Here is a 26718-nt window from a genome sequence, read left to right on the forward strand (position 1 = left end):
TAAAAACAAATCCATGTCCACACCCTAAACAATTCTTCACAGTAGTTGCTGGTCACAGTAGTTTCTCTCACAGAAATAAAGTTACACAGCAACAACAAAGCACATACTACACATGACCTTCAGGTACAAAATGCTCTGACCGGAACATGTCTGAGGAGTGATTTTATGCTAGTGAATTGTTCCCCAATAATTACGGTCCCCTGGGAACAGAGACCGAAACTATGGTCAGTACCCTTTCACATTCGGTTACCACCTATCAGTAACACATGTATCCTGATGTACGATGCTCATGATAGAGTAATTCACCATATAATGGTGACCTAACCCTAAACCCAAAATTAAGAGAAATTAGTTAATGTACTTGCTCTTTAAATCTGTACATATTTTATGTATTTTATGGTGTCACCTCCCTCTATTTGAGTGCACTACCACCTCTGCCAAGAGGAGGTCTGGAGCTCTTTTGCCCTGTACATGCAACGTTTTTGGTTGAGGTCCTACTCCAGCTCTTCCCCTCAATCGCTATGTTACTGGCAGCACTGAGATCATCCCTGTGGTCTCTCATTTTCTTGGTCTCTCATTGGGGTTATGTACGGGCCATGTCTTGAGAGAGTGGGAATAGTGTAGCCTCCCTGTATGTATGCATAGCCAGTGCTTGACTTGGACTGAAATAGCTTCCGGTACTCATTGTGGGTGCCGGCCCAGTACTGTTTATATTTAGGTGCAGGAGCTCCACAAATTTTTCGGTAAATTTTCTGAAAGAAGAAGAGTTTAGTTCATTAGGTACCCATTAGCTCCTGCACATGCAGCAGATACTCTTCCTGGTGTCCACATAAAACTTACAAACACATGACAAAGTACAGAACAGTTAAAGACAAGGACATCAAAACTATGAAATAACACATATGGAATCGTGTAGTAACCATAAAAAGTATTAAACAAATCTAAATATATATTTTATTTGAGATTCTTCAAAATAGCCACCCTTTACCTTGTTGACAGCTTTGCACACTCTTGGCATTCTCTCAACCAGCTTCACCTGGAATGTTTTTCCAACAGTGTTGAAGCAGTTCCTACATATGCTGAGCACTTGTTGGCTGCTTTTCTTTCACTCTGTGGTTTAACTCATCACAAACCATCTCAATTGGGTGGAGGCCAGGTCATCTGATCCAGCACGCCATCACTCTCCTTCTTGGTCAAATAGCCCTTACATAGCCTGAAGGTTTGTTGGGTCGTTGTCCTGTTGAAAAGCAAATGATAGTCCCACTAAGCGCAAACCAGATGGGCTGGTGTATTGCGTGCCTTGAATTCTAAATAAATCACAGACAGTGTCACCAGCAAAGCACCCACACAACATCACACCTCCTCCATGCTTCACGGTGGGAACTACACATGCGGAGATCATCTATTCACCTACTCTGCATCTCACAAAGACACAGCGGTTGGAACCAAAAATCTCAAATTTGGACTCATCAGACCAAAGGACAGATTTCCAATAGTCATCATTGCTGGTGTTTCTTGGCCCAAGAAAGTCTCTTCTTCTTTTTGGTGTCCGTTAGTAGTGGTTTCTTTGCAGCAATTTGACCATGAAGGCCTGATTCACTCAGTCTCCTATGAACAGTTGATGTTGAGATGTGTCTGTTACTTGAACTCTGTGAAGCATTTATTTGGGCTGCAATTTCTGAGGCTGGTAACTCTAATGAACTTATCCTCTGCAGCAGAGGTAACTCTAGGTCTTCCTTTCCTGTGGCAGTCCTCATGAGAGCCAGTTTCATCATAGTGCTTGATGGTTTTTGCGACTGTACTTGAAGAATCTTGAAATCTTTCGGATTGACTGAGCTTCATGTCTTAAAGTAATGATGACCTGTTGTTTCTCTTTGCTTATTTGAGCTGTTCTTGCCATAATATGGACTTAGCCCTATTTGGTAAAAGACCATCTTTTGTATACCACCCCTACCTTGTCACAACACAACTGATTGGTTCAAACGCATTAAGAAGGAAAGAAATTCCACAAATTAACTTTTAACAAGGCACACCTGTTAAATGAAATGCATTCCAGGTGACTACCTCATGAAGCTGGTTGAGAGAATGCCAAGAGTGTGCAAAGCTGTCATCAAGGCAATGGGTGGCTACTTTGAAGAACCTCAAATATAGAATATATTTTGATTTGTTTTAAATGTTTTTGGTTACTACATGATTCCATATGTGTTATTTCATAGTTATGATGTTTTCACTATTATTCTACAAAGTAGAAAATAGTACAAATAAAGAAAAACCCTTGAATGAGTAGGTGTGTCCAAACTTTTGACTGGTACTGTATAGAATAAAAAATAAAATAAGGTATATATTAATGAAACATTAAACAAATGATAATAAAATAAATAAATAAGAGTTAGATATTGGAAAGACACCAAAAGACACCAAAAATACAATTTACACACTATTCATACATATTAATATTCTTGTAGACAGTTAAATTACATTTTTAGAAAGAGGTGGAGGCACATCTATTTTTTTAAGTTAAACCTGCCTGAGCAACCACTTTTGGCAGAGGTTGTTCTTAACTGACTTGCCTAGTTAAATAAAGGTTACATTTAAAAATATATATATTTAACAAAATTCCATGATGACTTGACTCTATACTTAACTGAGCGACACATTAAATCTTCTTCTTTTTTCAGGAGCTCAAGCAGTAGAACATTTGAGGTGCCTGTAGGTCTACTCAGCTCCTGTGAGCTCCTGCCCAAATCAAGCACTGAGCATAGCCTACTCTGTACCTTATTAGCACAGGTGGTAGTGCATTTGCCCTGTGCAGGATTTTTGGTTCAAGTCCTACTCTGACTCGTTCCCCTCAATCACTACATTGGTCCTTATTTTAACATGGCCATCTCGTGACTACATCACGTCACGATTTGTGCCTTTTTGTGTTGGTTGCAAAACCGATGAACAGTCTGAGCTCTGTTCACCTTGGTGCCAGACCTTCTTGGGGCCAATCAAGCTCTGACTCATAGTCTGTTGATAAGTATACACTGCTCTAGGAGACACTGATGTCCACAACGCAAATGTATGATAGGTCTGACCGTCTGGCAAGGGTTTGGACTTTAGTTTTTGAAACCAGTGGTTTAGAGTAGAAATTGTGGGGAAGGCAAATGCTCTTGCCGTTTTCCAAATGAAGGGGGCGGTGAGAATTTAAAATCCACTTGCTGTTGAGTATTCTATGAAGAGTGACGACACAACTACGTCACTTTCTGTCCAACGATAGCGACCTCAGAGCACAAGAGGCTGTTACCTCAGAAACAACGTAGTCCAAGTAATAATCAAAGGCGAAACAACATGTTATTATTGTGACAACGTAGCTAGTTAAGATAAAGGCGGAGATGAGCATTTTCTTGAAGTCATGTTTCGTGGCTGTCACTCACGTTCTCCGACCATAATGTGAGACGGAGAAAAGGGGATCTTCGACCGAGCAGCACAGTCATAATCTGGATGACAAACATTGCTAAGTGGTGGTTCTCTATCAAACTGTCCTCGTTGGCTTTATTTTAGCTAGCTGTGTGATATCATCCATCGCAAAGAAAGTCATCTGACAGCAAGTATTTCAACGTCGAAACCCCGGAGGGGAACCACTGAGGAAGGATGAAATTCACGGAGCACCTTTCGGCGCACATCACCCCTGAATGGAGAAAACAATACATCCAGTATGAGGTAAATGGCTAGCTCGCTAGCTAGCTGTCCAACAGTTATTTTGGCTCGCGCTGCTAAATTACGCTAGCTAGTTAACTGCCAAGAGAGGGATACTCTTGATAGAGCTTCGTTTTTATAACACACACAGCTACTAATCATTACTAAGTAATTTCAGTTTATCTGGCTACCCAGATAAATCAGCTAGCGAGTATAACAATTAACGTAGCATGAACTCCTAATGTTAGCGGTTAGCCGATGTTAGTCTGATAATATTGCTGGGGGGGGGGGTGCATCTAATGGGGTTTGCAGTGTGTGACAGTAAATGAACAGTTTTTTGAGACATTGAATGTCAAGCGTTTGAGCTATTTAGCGTGTTTTACAAGTATTGCTTGACCTAATGTAACTCAGCGAGCCATACTATACGTTACATTAGATGTATGGTTCATAATTATTATTCTCTACCTTATTTTGCCACCTAGATAGAAAACTCTTTTGCAATGCAATTCTACAATTCCAACCAAATAGCTAGCTTGTTCAGTAGCGTTATAACGTTACAGTACAGTAGTTACCTGTAATACAGTGCACACTATTACACTGATCCCCTAACATTCTTCAGCACGGATCAACTACAAAACCCACAAAACCCAATGCCCCTGTTTGATGGAGATGATTGAATATACCTGCAATTTATGGAACTGGTGTGGATTGCAGCAACATAACTCTGCAATGAACGCCTGCATTTGGAGGTGATCACTGCTGCAGTCCTCAGTTCTACGCATTGCTGCTTCTTGCACCAGCACTGTCATGTTTACTGACACAGTCCCTGGGCTGGGTCCACTTCAGACCGCAGGACAAATGGCTACCTGTAAAATATTTGCTGGCAACCACCCTCTCATGTATCAACACCAACAAAGTCAAATTCAAGGACACTGACTTTTAATTAAAAAGCTCTGGAAAGGGTCAGCTTGCTCTCTTCCAGTACTACCGTCTGCTGGAAAATGTGTGCGCAAAATGGGTCCAGACCAGTGGTCCCTAGAGCATTTCTTTGTTATGAAGTAAGCATGCCAAATACATTCATGGCATATAGATCCAAAATAATTGTTATTGAGCTTGCATTCCTCAATGATAAACATTGCCTTTTTGAATTATGATCATGCAAGTGTGTGAAATATGGTCTAGTTGTGTCCACATCAGACAGAACTCTAAAACAGCAGCACCCCTTTCCTACCCCCCCCCCACACATCAGAACTCTAAAACGGCAGCGACCCTTTCCTACTCCCCCACACATCAGCGCTCCCTCTGACTGCAGTACACATAATTGAATCATTTCACATCAGTGCTGCTGAGGTTTCTTCAGTTGGATTAGCCTACTGATTAGAGATGGTCAGGGCTAGAACAGACAGTGAATGATGGCTCTGTGGCTCTTGCGGGGTCAGTTCTCCACACAATGATTACACAATTTGATTTTACAGACTCCTGCCAGTTGGCTAGAGTTGCAACACATTGGGACGAAGTATCACTTGCGTAGTGGTTTTCAGAAGTGTAGTCTCTTCATGTAGTGGTTTTCAAAATGTTTGTGAGAACATAGACCTAATCCTGTTTATGACAACCTGTTTGAGAGATTCTGCCTAGGTGTGTGTGCATGTATCTGTATGTATTTGAATGCGTGCGCCCATACACATATATGCATGTGTGTGAATGCATGCACGTGCCGCTCTGAGAATATTCTAATTCCTTGAAAGGTGTTGTATTTGTTCACTGCTCTCTCTCTCTCAGTTCAAGGGGATAGCTGGACTCTGCACTCAACATTCTATATGAGCAGAGCACTGTACTGCCTCAATTAGATTCATCAGGGAAACAGGCTGGCATGTACTGTTTATTCTTGTCTGAATTCATGCGGTGCATGTGTACCATGTTCATGTCTGCCTTTATTCATGTCTGTGTGTCTGTGGTTACGGTTGTTGTTGAGAATAATTACCAGTGCCTGTCTGAGGGACCCCTGTTGTTTTTGTATCTTTTACTCTTGTGGAGCTGATTTTTCTGGGTCATATTCATTACGGCAGAACAGTTTGCATCTGTAAAGTGTTTCTTATTGGATAAATTCTGGTAGTCCCTTCCTGTTTCAGGAAGTTTTTTTCAGTTCGGTGCCTGATGAATATGACCCTGATTATGGCTTACTGTTTTCTGAGCTCAGATTGGAGACGTGCAGTGGCTAACTCACCAGTAGTTAATAGCCTATAGGCCACCTACTCCTTCATCTAGGCTTGTGCGTCATAGATTTAATCCTATTATACGCGTGACATGACACTCAAATACTTTTATTTCTATATATATATATATATATATATATATGGCAGTTTTCTTTTAGCTTATTAGCCTATTTGGCAGTTGAATGCAGTGAGATTGGAGGCAGAGAATGTGTGGCCAGTTGTGGTCAGAGAAGTCACTCAACGTTCATTCTAACCAGACTGTCTCGTAGGCTACTAGTGCAGCCTAACACACACCATATCTCCACAGTCCACACTGCCTTGATTTTTGTCTGGCCTTGTGTTGTAGTTTGGCCTGTATTACGGCCCACGATGTGTAACACCCCTAGCAAGATACCACAGACCTGTGAAGGGCCAACAGGAGTACAGCGGTAGAGGAGGGAGGGGGGCTGAAGGGATAATCGCTTGCCTGTAGTGGTCTGCTTTGTTTTGGAAACTTACGCTTTAGAACCCGCTGATGAACTTAGTGCACACTCACACAGGCTCAAGCATGGGAAGTTGCCCTTTCTGTCAAGTACAAACACCATACACACACACAAACATACACAGTGGGTAGTGTGGGAAAACAAAGGCTTTGGCTACACTAGTAGCACTGCGCCCTGCTGTGTAGGCTCTGTGCTGAGTATTGCATGACAGTTGGTGATCTTTGTAAGCACACCATGCCATGCCATTCCTGTCTCTGTTGCTCTTATCATTCCTACCATCTCTGCCACACGGTTTTCTGCTCCATAAAAACACTATCTGTTCCTCACATTCACCATTTTAAAATGGAGCTAGGCTAGGGAAACACTGCTGCTAGTTGGAAAGTTTTTTTTAAATCAAACACCTGCTCACGGTTTAACCTAAGGGCTAAATGCTCCCGTGGTTTTACTTACTAGCAAAGATTTGACCACAAAGGGTCTTCGTCAGGCCTTCTACTCTGTGGTAAAAAAAAAAAAATGAACGCTTCTAATTAAACTACTGGAGCATTTAAACAGAGGACTGCCCCATTATATTAGCTAGCTCTCACAGTGACACTCCCGTGACCGTTTTTGTGCTGTGCAGAGCAGGTTCCGGCAGGGACCAGGGTCACGGCACGGTCATATCAGTGTCTTCTCTTACTGACTGGCTGCTTGACTGGCTCAGCTCCAGGGAAGAGTAAGATACTGGTTGCGTTCTAGCCCGTCGCGCTGTACAAATTACCACGATGCCTGGAGTAGTGTTTTAACATCTCAAGAACCACATTAATGATATGCACAGTCCAACTGTGTAAAGATGGTCGCAACCAGCGCCTCACAGAAGACCTTAGCTAACAAGCCAGCTACACTACACCATAGACATTAAAACCAGAAGATAGTAGCGCTGACGTCATTCACGTATTCCTATGGAAATGTCCCGATGGCACATAAAGCTGGAAGTATTTGAATTTGAAGCACGCCATATTGATGATTTGAGGCTGAATGGCACCAAAAAATTGTTAAGGATCATAGTGAAAGTGGCCGTAACTAGCAAAGGATCATGGTTGATGTAGTCGTTTTCATCCAGCCTGAGTTATGCACAAAGAGCCGTGCATGAGGGCGCGAGCCTCCTCCGTGGGGATCAAACTTGATCTTGATAAACAGATTTTAGAGCTCAAAACGCCATACAGAAAAAAATATCTATTTTACATAGGCTTTCGAGGGAAGACAATGAGATTTTGTCACCGCTAGGTTTCTACACAGTAGCCCACCAGCAGAGCTCGTGACTTGACGTTCCAGACCGGACACTGGGGGCCTGCACTACACACATTGCCATCAGTATTGTGTCAATGTGAAGTTCTACCTGCTACACCAGAAACCAACCAAAACAACTATTTTCTCATTTATTTCCATTCACAAGATAGAATGAACGTGCGCGTCAGGCATAGAGAATTGAACCTCAGCGATTCTTGCACTTTGACGCTGCCATTGGATGTGACACAACGCAGGCAACATAGCAGCTTTCATTGATTTCAAAGGAAGCATTCCCTAAATGGCTGATGGCAATGCCGTGCTCCGATAGATATAGTATAGCAGGGCTGTAAAATGGAGGACCATAGACTGGGCCCTTGTCTGTTGGTTCTCACTCTCACTATTTATGAGATTCTATATAGACAAGTTCCAAGGGGATAGATGCTAAGGGCCTTTTGGGAATAAATCTCTAGTGTAGGTCATTTTTCCCTCATATAGGTTGGCTAGACTTTACCCCCCCCCAATCTCTTGTCTAGACTCTAGGAACAGTATTTCTAATTGCCCCCAAAGGCTTGGATTATTATTTTTTATTTCATTTTTTTTTATTTCACCTTTATTTATTTAAATAAATAAATATATATAACGTGTCTCTCACACACATACACACACCAAAAAGTTTAAGGCAGTGAAAGCTGACCCTAGGCCTTTGCCTAGGAGTAACATTTATCTGGACTCTCTAGGGGCATGTCTTGGACTGGAGAACTGAGGTCGCTTGTTATTGTAGCCAGATGTTGAAGCTGTTGTTCCAAGGTGTCACGTGATGAGAGAAAAAACAAGCACGTGAGAATGGATCTACCTACATCGTTGTTGGGAACAGTGAGGGTTTGTGGTGTTGGACACACACGTTGGATAAGGATACAGTAAGTATGGAACCCTGATAAACAGCCAGCAAACACTGATTGATCAGTAATGATTGATTTGGGATTCCTGCTGTAAGATAATACACACACAACACAAGTATGCCAACCAACTTTAAAATGTGCTCAACTGACTTGACTAGTAAAATGAGAGCAAATTTAAAACATCTTTCATTTAGGAAATAAAAAAACAAAACTACTTTGTTTTAAATTAAATACAAATCTTGACCTATACCAGCCATGAATGAACAACAGAAAAGCCATTGGGCTTAGTAAACATTTCTCCAGTGACTCTAGATGGCTGGTTTACTATATGACTGACCATTTACAATTTTAACATTTGGTGGAAGTTTTTCTTCACAAAGAGGACCTGCTCGGCTTTGTCACAATTTTTTTTTTTTTCTTCTACAATGTGTGATGCTGCACTGAAAAGACGCTCACTGTCCACACTAGTACAGGGAGCACCAAGATACTTGCGCGCAGCTTTAGCTAGGATGGGGAAACGGTGCTTGTTACTTCTCCAGTATCCAAGTGGAGGGGAATAGTAGGTTCCTGGAAATAGTAGGTTCTGCAAATAATGGGAAGGGGCGGGGGGGTTATCACATTTAATACAACATATTATTCTTGCATTCCAAATGTTTATTAGGCATAGATCAACATTGGCAAATGTTGGCCGATGTAGTAACAGAAATAAAAATATAACGTCTCTCTCACACACACACACACACACACACACACACACCAAAAAGTTATTTTGTTGGCATTTACGTATGTCCCCATTACCAGTAAAACATAATCAAAACCTATTTCTTTCACTTACTTGCTGTGCTGTTTCGTTCAGTCGTTTCCTTCTCAACCAGGATTTAATCATACATGTCAAGCAGTGAAGTTTCAGCCCTGTTTGTCTGTGGCCTCTTCTGTTGTGGGTCCTCTTCTTCGGTGTGCAGTGTCACTGTGTCCGTTTCCATCTTGTCCAACTGTGTCTAACATTTCACGTAAACCCTGTTTCTTGTCTGCATCGAAGTAGCGGTCCTTGTACCTAGCATCGAGCATGGTGGCGACACAGTAAAGAGGCTCAGAGAGAATGCCACCGAATTGCTTGTTCACAGCATCTAGTAGAGTACTTTTGCAAGTTTTAACCCCACGGTCTGTGTCGGCTGTTTTGTTGAGCAGAGGGTATCACGTCTGCTGCAGACGCAGTTGAAGATCTTATTTCTCGAGTCAGTTGTTCGAATGGAGCTTGGAGTGTGTTCATGTTTTCAATGAGTCCACTGGTTTGTACTGATTGTTGCAGGTAACTCATAGTCAGCTGTGTTCATGCCAAGCACTTGTTTTTGTTCCAGCAGGCTCTCCATCATGTAAAAAGTACTGTTCCATCTGGTGGAAACGTCTTGCTTAAGCCTTTTTGTTTTCACTCCAAGCTGCTCCTGTATTGCTTGCAGGTGGCTGTATGCGAGCTGTGAGTGTTTTAAAATGACCCACTATCTTCCTACCTGTTGCCACTCTCAGATATGCTGCGTTGGGCCAAAACACCTTCGTTCACAGCCAGTTGCAGCGTGTGTCCACATTCTTCCAAAGCCTTTGTCATGTTACGTGCATTATCAAGTAGCACAGCGTGTACTTTGTTCTTGGGTTTTTTCCAAGTTTCAAACATTTTCTCAAATGCCGTTGAAATGGCAGCAACGGTATGAGAACCAGCACATTCTTGAGCATGCAATATTGCTTTCTACAATACGAAATCCTTGTTGACCCACTGTGCTGTCAGACTCCGCATGCTTATGGGGCTGACGTCGCTGGTCCAAATGTCAGTCATGAAGCTAATAGCAGCGACGCCCATAGCAAGTAGCTCGCGGATGTGCGATTCAACAGTACTGTGTAACTCTGGTAGTGCAACATCTGAAAAATAGCGCCTACTTGGTAGTGTGTACCGGGGCTCAAGGTGCTCGACCAGTCGGGGGGAAAGCCGACATCATCCGCAACAGAGAATGGTTGATTGTCAAGGGCAATGAATTCCATTATCTTGGCATTAATGGATTTTGCCTTTGAGTTGTCTCACTGAAATGTTCTTACTCTTTCAAATGACTGCTTGACTTGAACTTGTTTAGTTGTTGGAAGTGTGCTCTTATTTTTTTTTCTTTCTGCTTTTGTACCATGTAGTCGCTGAACGTCTGGGGGTGATGCACTTTCAAATGAGTAATTAGGTTTGTGGTATTGAAAGATTTCACTTTCTCCCCTCCTCGGGAAATAATAGCTGCACAAACATTGCATATGGCCTTTTTGTTATCTTCCTTTGAAACTTCAAAATAGATCCACACCGCAGACATTGTGGGCTGGGTTAGGAATTCTGTATTGCACATGTAGAGCTGTATTTTTCGTGGCGTCATTACGTCACCTACCTACGTTTATATAGGTATACACTTAAGCTTTGACATCGGTTTTCAACATCAGCGTTAAACTAGACATCGGGCCGACGTCAATGTCGGCATTTTTGGCTAATATTGTCCGATTCCGATATTCTCACCGATATATCATGCATCCCTATTACCAATGTGTTATCTTCCAGGACACTAGACTTCTTTCCCAATCATTTGTTAATTTCTCTTCATTCGTTGCTCTTGTTTGTAAATCTACTGAATCCACTCATTCATCAGAGCATGAGTGACCTTGACCATGCAGCTCCTATTGGCACTGAGGACTTTTATTGTCCTCAGACTCGCTGGCTTTTCCACAATAATAAGTGACTTCTTGTTCTCTACTCTGGGGCACAGAGAGCGACTGTATAGCAGGGGTAGGCAACTAAATTCAGCAGGAGGCTGGATGGTCGGGGGGCTGCCTGCTTGCTCCTGGGCAGAAATTCCCTGGCTGTTTTTAGCTAGTCAGTGGTGCAATAATCTGGGTGCCCATGTTAAAGAGGGGCTGAACTCGCTGATTTGGCCTGGCTTTTTGCAAGAAGCCATGTATAGTAGTAATGGGTGAAATCAGTAGTTACATCTCAGGATACTATTTTTGACAATATACTGTATATTAATATTTTTGACAATATTGCAATATTATGTTTGTGCTAGCTGTCTGTACCTGCGCCAAAACTCCAGTAATTGTCCTTCTATAACTTGTTCTCCATCTGCTTTTATGTGGTGAGCCAACATGTTTATACCACTTTTATTTCATGACTGATCAAAAAACTTTTTTTCTCTCTTGTCTCTCAGCAACAGGCATGGTGAGAAATATGTTTGGAATGTCGAATCGCTATGAAATCGCAGTATCGAATCGCAATACATATAGAATCATGAGAATTGCAATACATGTCGTATCAGCACCTAAGTATCGTGATAATATCTGAGGTCCCTGGCAATTCCCATCCCTAGCGTATAAAGGTCCAGCAACCCAAATGTTGAGTGTTCGAATCACATCATGGAGAACTTTAGCATTTTAGCTAATTAGTAACTTTGCTACTACTTAGCTAGCATGTTACCTAACCCCTAACCTTAAACCCTAGCCTAGCTAATGGGATGACACATTTATAAAATGAACTGCAGACATTGTGTTGTGTTCGACGCGACATCACTTGTGTTTCGACACTTGGACTCCTTCAATAATGCAGCACTACACCAAGTATTCACACACGTAAGCAAACAGCTCAATGTGGTAGAGCAGCACGATGTAGTGTATGACTCATGACGCTGTCACTGCTTAAAAAGGGATAGACTTCTTGTATTTGCTCTAAGCTAGCGCTAACGCTAACGCTAGTTAGGTTAGAGACTTTATTTTTACCCCTTTCTCTTGTTTTTCTCTCTCTGTTTTGCAGGCTTTCAAGGATATGCTGTATTCTGCCCAGGACCAGGCTCCCTCTATCGAAGGTAAAATAAGATGTGTGTGTGCACGTGCATTCTGCACACAATTCGGGCCTGACCCCCCCCCCCCACATCTCCCCAACACTACTGATAGCTAACCCTTGGCCTTTCAGTATCAAACCTATTCTGTAGAAATCAATGCAAGAACAAAGTCAATCCTCTGGGAGATGAGCAAAGTGAAAAAGAGAGAGAGGCGGAAAAGAGTGTTGAGCCTGGGAGAGGAAGCGACATGCACAATAATCACATCACAGCTTCTGGCCATCAGTCTTTGGTCTAACAGCGAGGAGAATGACAATGCATTGCTCATGCCTTTTTCTAGTGTCGCTGGCTACGTCATAGCTGCCTTCAGTTTCATTGGAAGGCTGATCCGTTTCTACAGCGGGATTCTCAGTGAAACACCTCATGTCCCTTTAAGACTTCCCTGTGGTGTTTCTGCATGGCATTGTGTGCTTGGAGACTTAATCCAACTTGTTACGTTTGACTAGCAACAGAGGCTACTCTGAACCACTGGTGGGAACTGCAGTATAGACATATATAGGTGGAGGATTGTACAGTGTAGCTACGCTCATTAGGGTATCAACCCTAAGATGAGCCTGAAGTTAGACATAGGTGTTAGGCTAGTCAAAGTTGGAAGGATCTCAAGCAGACATGTAGGTGGAGGATTGTGCAGGGTAGCTTCTCTCAAAAGAGAATGGGTTTACTATCAAACCTGTGTATGTCTCTGTGTCAGACCTGGGTTCAAATACGATTTTAAAACATAGCCACCTACCTGGCACTCCAGGCAGGCGAAAGAAAACGCTCAAAGTATTTGAAAGATTTCAATAATATTTGAACCGTGTGTGTGCGTGTGCGACATATTTAGAGCCTTATTTAGAGACTGATATGATTTTTGAGTCCGATACTGATTTTAGGGAGCTATATCTGATATATATCTGCCGATACATGATTTTTTTACAGGTGGACTGAAAAACATACCTTTTTTGCACAAATTGTGCTCCAAAGGATTAACAGATACTCTAAATTATGATTTCGTAACTAAATATAAAATATACATTATTTAAGATTTTTTTTTTGTGGTTTACATGATAACCACCAAAAAGCAACTATACAGTGCATTCGGAAAGTATTCAGACCCCTTGACTTTTTCCACATTTTGTTACATTAGTTTTATTCTAAAATGTATTAAATTGGTTTTTTTCCTCATCAATCTATTCACAATACCCTACAATGACAAATCACAAACAGGTTTAAAAAAAAATATATATATATATATATAAAACTAACTGAAATATTACATTTACATAAGTATTCAGACCCTTTGCTCAGTACTTTGTTGAAGCACCTTTGACAGTGATTACAGCCTTGATGCTACAAGCTTGGCACACCTGTATTTGGGGAGTTTCTCCCATTCTTCTCTGCAGATCCTCTCAAGCTCTCAGGTTGGATGGGGAGCGTTACTGCACAGCTATTTTTGCGTCTCTCCAGAAATGTTTGATCGGGTTCAAGTCCGGGCTCTGGCTGGGCCACTCAAGGACATTCAGAGACTTGTCCCGAAGCCACTCCTGTGTTTTGTCTGTGTGCTTAGGGTCGTTGTCCTGTTGGAAAGTGAACCTTCACCCCAGTCTGAGGTCCTGAGAGCTCTGGAAAAGGTTTTCATCATGGATATCTGTACTTTGCTCCGTTCATCTTTCCCTCGATCCTGACTGGTCTCCCATTCCCTGCCGCTGAAAAACATCCCCACATTATGATGCTGCCACCACCGTGCTTCAACGTAGGGATGGTGCCAGGTTTCTTCCGGACGTGACACTTGGCATTTAGACCGAAGAGTTCAATCTTGGTTTCATCAGAACATAAAATCTTTTGAATTGGGTTTCTCATGGTTTGAGAGTCTTTAGGTGCCTTTTGGCAAACTCCAAGCAGGCTGTCATAAAGGTAAAAAATAAAAGAATGTGCCTTTCACTGAGGAGTTTCTTCCGTCTGGCCACTCTACCATAAAGGCCTGATTGGTGGAGTGCTGCAGAGATGGTTGTCGTTCTGGAAGGTTCTCCCATTTCCACAGAGGAACTCTAGAGCTCTGTCAGAGTGACCATCAGGTTCTTGGTCACCTTCCTGACCAAGGCCCTTCTCCCCCGATTGCTCAGTTTGGCCGGGCGACCAGCTCTAGAAAGAGTCTTGGTGGTTCCAAACTTCATCCATTTAAGAATGATGGAGGCCACTGTGTTCTTGGGGACCTGCAATGCTACAGACATTTTTTGGTACCCTTCCCAAGATCTGTGCCTCAACAAAATCCTGTCTCAGCTCTACGGACAATTCCTTCGACCTCATGGCTTGGTTTTTGCTCTGACATGCACTGTCAACTGTGGGACCTTTGACAGGTGTGCCTTTCCAAATCATGTCAAATTAATTGACTTTACCACAGGTGGACTCAATGAAGTTGTAGAAACATTTCAAGGATGATCGATGGAAACAGGATTCACCTGAGCTCAATTTCAAGTCTCATAGCAAAGGGTCTGAATACAGTCGTGGCCAAAAATTGAGAATGACACAAATATAAATTTTCACAAAGCCTGCTGCCTCAGTTTGTATGATGGCAATTTGCATATACTCCAGAATGTTATGAAGAGTGATCAGATGAATTGCAGTTAATTGCAAAGTCCGTCTTTGCCATGCAAATGAACTGAATCCCCAAAAAACATTTCCACTGCATTTCAGCCCTGCCACAAAAGGACCAGCTGACATCATGTCAGGGATTCTCTCGTTAACACAGGTGTGAGTGTTGACAAGGACAAAGCTGGAGATCACTCTGTCATGCTGTTTGAGTTCGAATAACAGACTGGAAGCTTCAAAAGGAGGGTGGTGCTTGGAATCATTGTTCTTCCTCTGTCAGCCATGGTTACCTGCAAGGAAACACGTGTCGTCATCATTGCTTTGCACAAAAAAGGCTTTGCAGGCAAGGATATTGCTGCCAGTAAGATTGCACCTAAATCAACCGTTTATCGGATCATCAAGAAGTTCAAAGAGAGCGGTTAAATTGTTGTGAAGAAGGCTTCAGGGCACCCAAGAAAGTCGACCAAGCACCAGGACCGTCTCCTAAAGTTGATTCAGCTGCGGGGCACCACCAGTACAGAGCTTGCTCAGGAATGGCAGCAGGCTGGTGTGAGTGCATCTGCACGCAGAGTGAGGCGAAGACTTGGAGGATAACCTGATGTCAAGAAGGGCAGCAAAGAAGCCACTTTTCTCCAGGAAAAACATCAGGGACAGACTGATATTCTGCAAAAGGTACAGGGATTGGACTGCTGAGGACTGGGGTAAAGTCATTTTCTCTGATGAATCCCCTTTCCGATTGTTTGGGGCATCCGGAAAAAAGCTTGTCCGGAGAAGACAAGGTGAGCGCTACCATCAGTCCTGTGTCATGCCAACAGTAAAGCATCCTGAGACCATTCATGTGTGGGGTTGCTTCTCAGCCAAGGGAGTGGGTTCACTCTCAATTCTTCCTAAGAACACAGCCATGAATAAAGAATGGTACCAACACATCCTCCGAGAGCATCTTCTCCCAACCATCCAGAAACATTTTGGTGACGAACAATTCCTATTCCAGCATGATGGAGCACCTTTCCATAAGGCAAAAGTGATAACTAAGTGGCTTAGGGAACAAACATCGATATTTTGGGTCCATGGCCAGGAAACTCCCCAGACCTTAATCCCATTGAGAACTTGTGGTCAATCCTCAAGAGCGGGTGGACAAACAAAAACCCACAAATTCTGACAAACTCCAAGCATTGATTATGCAAGAATGGGCTGCCGTCAGTCAGGATGTGGCCCAGAAGTTAATTGACAGCATGCCAGGGCGGATTGCAGAGGTCTTGAAAAAGAAGGGTCAACACTGCAAATATTGACTCTTTGCATCAACTTCATATAATTGTCAATAAAAGCCTTTGACACTTATGAAATGCTTGTAATTATACTTCAGTATTCAATAGTAACATCTGACAAAAATATCTAAAGACACTGAAGCAGCGAACTTTGTGAAATTTAATATTTGTCATTCTCAAAACTTTTGGCCACAACTGTACTTATGAAAATAAGGTATTTCTGTTTCTAAACCTGTTTTTGCTTTGTTATTATGGGATATTGTGTGTATATTATTTTTAAAGCCATTTTAGAATAAGGCTGTAACGTAACGAAGTTGAAAAAGTCAAGGGGTCTGAATACTTTCCGAAGGCACTGTATATCCTCAAAAGTCAGTATAACACTGGTTCAGTTTACCTTCTTAGGTACAACTTAAAGATGTCTGTCTATGGCTGTGGATAAGAAGGCAGAAGTGTTTGTGCGGAAGCACCACAAGTACACTAATAAACCAGAAGGGCTGAATGAATTAAGCTTTGTCTCAAAGTTAATCTGGTAGTAAATCTGAAACTGCACTGTTCACAAGATCACAAATTGTGCAGTGAAATTGTGTAACATGCAGTTCATAATGTCACCACTTAGTAGATTCGCTACAGTGCTGTACAACAGTCAAAGGTCATGTAAAGAAACACTTTGGCAACCTGCAATGAGAGCTTGTTCAGAGATACTTTTGAGGAGATGGGGAGACTCCATTGGATTTGTATCAACGGCAGTTGTGAATGTTTCCCATGCGTCGTCAATGGACTGTGCTGTGCATTCTGGGTGATTCCCGGGACTAGGAGGGCTCTACTTCAAGGAGTGCAGGGGTCAATTGGGCACTAGCTCAAAAACCCAACATTAGCATGAATTTCATCAACAAGAAGTACAACATTACAAATATTTAACTTGTTATCTATAATATCGTATATCTTTGAAATCATGACATTACGTACTTTGAGGAAAATAGGCAGGTTTCTCGACTCACCCTGACTTTGAGAAGGGGTTGCATGATGATTAGCAATTGCGTGAGGCAGCATGACAACGTGAATGCAATTGGTCTACAGTCTGCTGTGTGAGGTGTTATATGTTCCGCCATTCATTGCCCAATGGGATTCCTAGCTCCTCTTTTTTCTCTGTCTTTGGCTTGTTGTCGCATAATGTACTGTCTGTTATGACAAGCACATTCTAGCTGTTATTTTATAACATTTTTTTGCATTTTATTTTAATAGGATCCCCACTACTCTTCCTGGGGTCCACACATTCATTACGGAAATGTTTTCTTACTGAAACCATAATGTAAATTACACTGTTATTTAGTACAAAACGTGTCTGCTATATATTTCAACTGCAAATGGCATGCACTGATGACTGAAACATTAATGCAGGAAGATGCTTGCCGCACTGGTTTTAGTCACACATTACTAATTTTGCTAGCTGGCTAGCTAACAATCTTATCTCATCATGAATTAAGCAGATGGACTGAATTCTTCTAGATCTGCGCCAACCAACTAAAAAATCCCACTAACACATTGGGCCCAGACAATAAGTGTTATTTTTGTATGAAGGATGAGTCAGTGTTGACTATGTTGTCAGTCCTGTGTTCACACATAAATAGCACAGATTGCTTGCTAGCTAGCTAGGCTAACTACATTGCTGGTTAGCCAGCCAACGTTAACCAAGTGAGCATGTGATGAGGACAAGGCTGCTTGCTTGATGAAGTGTACTTTTGATTTACTTATCCAAATACGCTGTCGCTGGCAAGCTACTCAACATCAAACCACCATGCTCACTCTGACTCACGTTGTGATTTACAGGCTGCATGATGTTAAATGAGCAGCTCGTAGAGCGCCCTCTTCAGGCAATCATTACCTTTTTAAAAAAAAAATTAAATGGCGATTTTTAATATCAGTCTACCAATTTATCGGTCGGGCTCTAATAATATCCCTCTGGGTTTATTTTTATTAAACCATAAAAATCCCATTGAGACAGTCTTTTTTGCAAGGGAGACCTGGCCAAGAAGGCAGCAGCAATCAATACAACATTTTATTAATTCAATCAGCACAACAATACAATCCAGCCTACAGGAAACAATTACGCTACTCCTGAACAGAGTTTTGCACCAGAGTTTTAAACTCAATAAGGGTCACTAGTACATCTAGTTTAAGTGTACTTTATACTTTGTCTCAGGTGCATAATAGGAGGCAGGTTCTTCTGAGCAAAAACAAACACAGATTCCTGTGGTCATCTGAGGTCATAGTTCAACCAGCACTATCATTGATAGGATTGGCAATAAACATATCTAGCCTACCTCTGGGTCTGTGTGTGCTGTTGCTATGGCTGGACATTGGACACTAGGCCTGGAGTGTTGCCAAAGTTAGAAGTCAACTCATCAGTGTATCAGTAAAACAATCTCCGGACACTGTTGTGCTCCCAGTGTGTTTTAATATAACAACGTTGTAGCCAACCAGTGTTATATAACCAAGAGAACGCCGCAGCCAGCACACAGTGAAACGCACACTCCCAACCAAGTGTTTTTTGTTAATAGCCTTAGCTCTTTGTTCAGTAGGCCTACCTGCAATTATCCTTGTTTAAGTTGCTTTAATACACCATAGACACATTTAATTAAAAAAATGTGGGGTTTTAATGGTTCACCAAACCCACGGTTCAGTACGTATTGCGGTTTTTGGGTCACGGTTCGGTTTTGGTACAGAGCGAAAATTAAAATGCCATTCACAATGTTCCTTACTTGTCTGTTTTGACCAGATTGTTATGTTGGGCCTCTCAAGTTTCCACTCTGATGAGGTGGGAATTTACCAGTTGTGAAGTCATAAATACCAGTTAAGAAATGCCGATTTGGCTAATGACCAAAAAGCTGTCAGCCATAAAATAAAAGTACAGCTATCATGCTTGTAAAGAAATTTATAGTGTTAATATATTTATTTTTATAAGTAATGTTTTGTTGCATTTAACTGCCAAAAATGTTGTTATAGAGGCCATTTTCTTAGTAGGTGTCTTCAGAGGACACCATGTGGGAGAAGTGGATGCTCAGGATGATAGATTAGTTTCCCACTAGTAATTACCAGTTTGAGGGCTGTTCAAGTGGATTTTTCAGTCGTGGTAAATTCCCACTTCCTACTTGGTTACGAACGCACCATGCATCTGCCTCCTTCAGTGCCAGATGCGTACTTGTGACTCTCATAACACGGGCGTGTCTGTAGCTCAGTACATCTCCCACTCAGGGGTAATGTGATGGGCTTTCACTGTTAAAGGTCCAATGCAGCTGTTTTTTATTTCAAATACTTTCTGGGTAACAATTATGAACCTTACTGTGACTGTTTTCAATCAAAATGGTCAAAAATAAACAAAAATAGCTTCTTAACAGAGTGCAATTTCTCAAGCAAGAGTTTTGGCCAATTTCAAAATTTTAGCTTTGGTTTGCTTATATAGAGTTGGTACTACATGTTTGCTAAAATTGATGCAATTGGGAAGTTCGTAACATGGCTCAAGCACTTTCAGGGTCAAGCACTTTCTGAAACTCCCTATTCTCAACTATCGAAAAAGGGCGCATATCCACGGCTATAAACCAGACTGTAAAAAAAAAAAGATAAACAAAATAGCCTACCTATCACTCTTGTAATTTATTTGGCCAGTCAGAATCAGCTGCCAAGGGCTGCTTGAATGTAGAGGGGAGACGATGGTGTGTTTTAGTTTTTTTGTGTTTCCATCTTGCTCCTGTATACTGGGGTGATGTCGGCGTAAATGTGTCAACATATTTTAGGTGTTGGCAGCTGCGTATGCTATTCTTGTTGAGTGGCAACATACTGTTAATGTTTTCTCCACAACTCTCTGCCCATTGTCAAAATGTTCCCAAACCGGAGATTTAAATGATGGAGGATCCTCCAATTCTGGTTTATCGACCCTACCACATGCCATCGTACAGAACTAGTCCCCTGCTGCCCCTCACAAAAGGACAGTTTGAAATGCGGCAATTAAGATTATAATTTTTTATTACAACGTTTGCATAGGCTCTAGTTGTTTTAACCTCTATGGGCTAGGTGGGACGCTAGCGTCCCCCCCGTGGTGCACTCCATCAACAGCAGGTGCATTTCAAGAGCGGCAAATTTGAAACCAAATAAATGTCAAAATTCAAATTTTTCAAACATACAACTATCTTACACCCTTTGAAAGATAAACATCTCCTTAATCTAACCACGTTGTCCGATTTCAAAAAGGTTTTACGGCGAAAGCATAAAGTTAGATTATGTTAGGAGAGTACATTGACAATAGCTGTGTGTAATGTTTTGTCAATTCAAAGACAGGGTCACCAAAACCATAAAACCAGCTAAAATGATGCACTAACCTTTTACAATCTCCATCAGATGACACTCCTAGGACATTATGTTAGACAATGCATGCATTTTTAGTTCTATCAAGTTCATATTTATATCCAAAAACAGCGTTTTACTATGGCATTGATGTTGAGGAAATCGTTTCCCTCCAATAACCGGCAGTCAAGTCAGCACCACAAATTAAATAATTAAAATTAGAAAACATTGGTAAAATATTATATTGTCATTTAAAGAATTATAGATTTACATCTCTTGAACGCAATCAACTTGCCAGATTTAAAAATAACCTTACTGGGAAATCACACTTTGCAATAATCTGAGCACTGCGCCCAGAAAAATACGCGTTGCGATACAGACTAGCCGCCATGTTGGGGAGATCTAAAATCGAAAATACTATGTAAATAATCCATTACCTTTGATTCTCTTCATCAGATGTCACTTCCAGGTATCACAGGTCCATAACGAATGTAGTTTTGTTCAAAAAAGCTCATCGTTTATGTCCAAAAATCTCAGTCTTGTTAGCACATGATCTAAGCCCGCCGGACTTCACTTCATGAACGAGGGGAAAAAATATATTTACGTTCGTTCAAACATTTTTTTACTTTTTTTTTTTACATTTTAGTCATTTAGCAGATGCTCTTATCCAGAGCGACTTACAGTAGTGAATGCATACATTTCATACAATTCATTTTATTTTTTTTATTTATTTTTTATTTTTTTAATTTTATTTTTTTGTACTGGCCCCCCGTGGGAATTGAACCCACAACCCTGACGTTGCACACACCATGCTGGCGTTGCAAACACCATGCTCTACCAACTGAGCCACAGGGAAGCTGTCAAATGTTGTATAGCATAAATCATTAGGGCCTTTTTTAACCAGAACATGAATAATATTCAAGGTGGACGAATGCATCCTCTTTTATAACGTATTGGAACGAGGGTACCCAACATGAACTCGCGCGCCAGAGTCTAATCGGCCATCACCGTTCCATGGCTCTTGTTCGGTCAGATCTCACAGTAAAAGACTCAAAACACTTTGTAAAGGCTGGTGACATCTAGTGGAAGCAATAGGAAGTGCCAAAACATTAATCAACTCCCTGTGTGTTTCAATGGCATAGGCTTAAAGGTAATTCAACACATCAGGTATCCACTTCCTGTCAGAAAATGTCTCAGGGTTTTGCCTGCCAAATGAGTTCTGTTATACTCACAGACACCATTCAAACAGTTTTAGAAACTTTAGGGTGTTTCCTATCCATATATAATAAGTATATGCATATTCTAGTTACTGGGTAGGATTAGTAACCAGATTAAATCGGGTACGTTTTTTTATCCAGCCGTGAAAATACTGCCCCCTAGCCCCAACAGGTTAAAGGAATAGCCTGATGTTTCAGCTCAGATTTACTCGAGGCATGTGCCTACAACGCAGTGTAGGCATTGCCTCCCGAGTGACGCCGTGGTCTAAGGCACCGCATCGCAGTGCTAGCTGTGCTGCTAGAGATTCTGGGTTCGAGTCTGGGCTCTGTCGCAGCCGGCCACGACTGGGAGATCCATGGGGTAGTGCACAATTGGCCCAGCGTCGTCCGGTTTAGGGGAGGGTTTGGCCGGCAGGGATGTCCTTGTCCCATCGCGCACTAGCAACTCCTGTGGCGGGCCGGGCGCAGTGCACGCTGACACGGTCGCCAGGTGTATGGTGTTTCCTCCGACACATTGGTGCGGCTGGCTTCCGGGTTAAGTGGGCATTGTGTCAAGAAGCAGCTTGTTTGGGTTGTGTTTTGGAGGACGCACGGCTCTCGCCCTTTGCCTCTCCCGAGTCCGTATGGGAGTTACAAGACTGTAACTACCAATTGGATAACACGAAATTGTGGAGAAAAAACAGGTAAAAGTAAAAAATAAAATAAAAACGAAGTGTAGGCATAGCTTATAAGCCTATTGTTTTTATATTGTAAATATATATATTTTTTTATGTGTTCATTCAAGTAGACAGTGCGCACCGAGGTGCTCGTACCGAACACCCCTAGTTTTTTCCCAGTCAACAGAACTACAGAAGGTATTCATACCCGTTAACTTATTCCACATTTTGTGTTACAGCCTGAATGCAAAATTGATTTAAATTTATTTTTTCTCACCCATCTACACACAATACCCTATAATGACGAAGTGAAAACATGTTTTTAGACATTTTTGAAATTTTTTTGAAAATGGAATACAGAAATAAGTATTCAGAACCCTGAGTAAATACATGTTAGAATCACCTTTGAGTCCTTCTGATCATACTTTTTTTAAATTTATTTTTAAATTTTTATTTTTTTGTCTCTAAGAGCTTTGCGCACCTGGATTGTGCAATATTTGTACATTATTCTAGGGCCTCCCGAGTGGCGCAACAGTCTAAGGCACTGCATCGTAGTGCTAGAGGCGTTACTACAGACCCGGCTTCATTCCCGGGCTGTGCCACAACTGGCTGTGGACGGAGTCCCATAGGACGGTGCAGCGTCGTCCGGGTTAAGGGAGGGTTTGTAGCTCTGTAAAGTTGGTTGTTGATCATTGCTAGACAGCCATTTTCAAGTCTTGTCATAGATTTCCAAGCACATTTAAGTCATAACTGTAACTAGGCCACTCAGGAACATTCAATGTCATCTTAGTAAGCAACTCCAGTGTATATTTGGCCTTGTGTTTTAGGTTATTGTCCTGCTGAAAGGTACATTTGTCTCCCAGTGTCTGTTGGAAAGCAGACTGAACCAGGTTTTCCTCTAGGATTTTGTCTGTGCTTAGCGCTATTCAGTTTATTTTTATCCCAAACAAACTTCCTTGTCCTTGCGGATGACAAGCATACCCATAACATGATGCAGCCACCACCATGCTTGAAAATTTGAAGAGTGGTACTCATTGATGTGTTGGATTTGCCCCAAACATAACGCTTTGTATTAAGGACATAAAGTTAATTTCTTTGCCACTTACTTTGTCATTTAGGTTAGTATTGTGGAGTAACTAAAATGTTGATCCATCCTCAGTTTTCTCCTATCACAGCCATTAAACTCGAACTGTTTTAAAGTCACCATTGGCCTCATGGTGAAATCCCTGAGTGGTTTCCTTCCTCTCCAGCAACTGCGTTAGGAAGGACGCCTCTCTTTGTAGTGACTGGGTGTATTGATACACCATCCAAAGTGTAATTAATAACTTCACCATACTCAAAGGGATATTCAATGTCTTCTTTTATTTTTTACCCATCTACCAATGGGTGCCTTTCTTTACGAGGCATTGGAAAACCTCCTTGGTCTTTGTTATTGAATCTGCGTTTGAAATTCACTGCTCGACTTAGGGATCTTACAGATGATTGTATGTGTTTGGTACAGAGATGAGGTAGTCATTCAGAAATCATGTTAAACAATATTGCACAAAGTGTGAATCCATGCAACTGATTGTGACTTGTTTAGCACATTTTTACTCCTGAACTTACTTAGGCTTCCCATAACAAAGGGGTTGAATACTTATTGACATTTCAGCTTTAAATGTGTTGTTAATCTGTAAACATTTCAAAATTCATAATTCCACTTTGACATTAGGGGGTATTGTGTGTAGGCCAGTGACAAAAAAGGGGTGTGAATACTTTTTGAAAGCACTGTACATGATCCAAATTTTAGCTGCAATATCCAAGCAATTTGAAAAACCCAAAAAGTAGATTGTGTTCATTTATTGGCGCATTGATTGAACCATGTTGTGCGCTGTAGTTTATAAACTGTGGATAGTGCTTATTAAACCATAGAATTAAGAATTTGATTACTAGAATGGACATGAACTTTATTATGATGGTATAAAGGTCAGGGAGTTTTTCAACCATGGTTTGTCAGTGCTGTGCTGAGAAATTGTCAAATAATGAATTTGAAGAATTGATCTGCACTGTATGTTTGTTAGCTATTCAGACAGTTTTAACGGAATGATTCCATACATTTTTCAAATTAACTACCAATATGCCAACATTCCATTCAAACAATGCAGTCAGTCCACAGCCATACACTGGCTTTTGTCAGTTGATGATAGGACTTAGACAAGTTGTGAATGTAACAAGTACTGATGTTGTATCTTATAATAGAACTCAAAGCTTTCCAAGAAACATTTATGGTCTGTTTACATATATTTTAGAGGCTATTTATACAGAAAATGTGAATAAACCGATATAAACTGTATATATAATTAGATTACAATATTTTAGGTTGACAGTTATATTACAAATGTTTTATATATATATATATATATATATATATATATATCACATGCCTTTACTTTTATTTTCCTACATAAGTAAAATCAAGATTATGCACCTACTGCCTTTCATTCCAATTAGACTGTTTTGGATATCTCCCTGACCAATATTTGTATTTGTATGCCAAAGCAGCAGCAGCTGCTCTTCCTGGGGTTCAGCAAAATTAAGGCAGTTTATACAATTTTAAAACATTACAATACATTCACAGATTTCACAACACACTGTGTGCCCTCAGGCCCCTACTCCACCACTACCACATCTACCGTACTAAATCCATGTGTATGTATAGTGCGTATGTTATCGTGTGTGTCTGTGCCAATGTTTGTGTGGCTTCACAGTCCCAGTGTTCCATAAGGTGTTTTTTTTAAATCTGTTTTTTAAATGTAATTTTACTGCTTGCGTCGGTTACTTGATGTGGAACAGAGTTCCATGTAGTCATGGCTCTATGTAGCACTGTGTGCCTCCCATAGTCTTCTGGACTTGTGGCTTGTCTTGTGGGATATACATGGGTGTCTGAGCTGTGTGCCAGTAGTTTAGACAGACAGCTCGGTACATTCAACATGTCAATACCTCTCATAAATAAAAGTAGTGATGAAGTCAATCTCTCCTCCACTTTCAGCCAGGAGAGACTGACATGCATATTATTAATATTAGCTCTCTGTGTACATCCAAGGGCCAGCCGTGCTGCCCTGTACTGAGCCAATAACAATTTTCAAAAGTCCTTTTTTGTGGCACATGACCACACGACTGAACAGTAGTCAAGGTGCGACAAAACTAGGGCCTGTAGGACCTGCCTTGTTGATAGTGTTGTTAAAAGGAACCACCAGCTTTCATATGTTCTCATGTTCTGAGCAAGGAACTTAAACATTAGCTTTTTTACATGGCACATATTGCACTTTTACTTTCTTCTCCAACACTTTGTTTTTGCATTATTTAATCCAAATTGAACACGTTTCATTATTTATTTGAGGCTACCGTAATTTCCGGACTATTAAGCGCACCTGAATATAAGCCGCACCCACTGAATTAAAAAAAATATATACTTATTTTGAACATAAATAAGCCGCACATGTCTATAAGCCACAGGTGCCTACCGGTACATTGAAACAAATTCACTTTACACAGGCTTTAACGAAACACGGCTTGTAACAAAAATAAATAGGCTTTAACGAAACACGGCTTGTAACAAAAATAAATAGGCTTTAACGAAACACGGCTTGTAACATTTGCAGTAAGCTTTAGTTGTCTTTTTGCACTGAGTCAATTCCTCACGCTGCTGTTTCCAACGTCTTATCATCGACTCATTAAGACCAAGCTCCCGTGCAGCAGCTCTATTTCCTTTTCCAGCAGCCAGATCAATCACCTTCAACTTGAAAGCTGCATCATATGCATTTCTCCGTGTCTTTGCCATGATGAGGGTGACAAAATGACTACCGTAATCAGAATGATGGGAAGTTTGAGAGCGCTCGATTTAAATCTAAACAGTAATCAAAAAAGTTGTTTGACCTTAACCCGTTCGGCAATTTCATTGGTCTAATGAAAGCTTCATGCCGCCAAAAAACTGAGCACGTCACAGAATGTGTTTTTTTGGGAGGAAAAAAATTTGAAAGCGGGAAAAATCCATATATTAGCCGCGTCATTGTTTAAGCCGCGAGGTTCAAAGCTGGGAAAAAAGTTGCGGCTTATAGTCCGGAATTTACGGTAAATCGATTTTATTGATGTATTAAGTTAAAATAAAAAAGTGTTCATTCAGTATTGTTGTAATTGTCATTATTACAAATAAATAAAACGAAAAATCGTCCGATTTAATCGGTATCAGCTT

The 26718-nt window shown here is 41.2% G+C and overlaps 1 protein-coding gene across 1 annotated transcript in view; it reads left to right on the top strand.

The window, feature by feature from the left end:
• The first annotated feature begins 3226 nt into the window (after positions 1-3226).
• The window catches only part of LOC106599164 (xenotropic and polytropic retrovirus receptor 1 homolog), a 57475-nt gene continuing 33983 nt past the window's right edge, over positions 3227-26718 (top strand). Inside the window, exons 1-2 of the mRNA XM_014190278.2 lie at positions 3227-3702; positions 12359-12410. Coding sequence (XP_014045753.1) covers positions 3634-3702; positions 12359-12410 — 121 coding nt within the window. The 5' untranslated portion in view covers positions 3227-3633. The remainder of the gene's footprint in view (positions 3703-12358; positions 12411-26718) is intronic.

Source organism: Salmo salar, chromosome ssa03, assembly GCF_905237065.1.
Source record: "Salmo salar chromosome ssa03, Ssal_v3.1, whole genome shotgun sequence".
Taxonomy (NCBI): domain Eukaryota; kingdom Metazoa; phylum Chordata; class Actinopteri; order Salmoniformes; family Salmonidae; genus Salmo; species Salmo salar.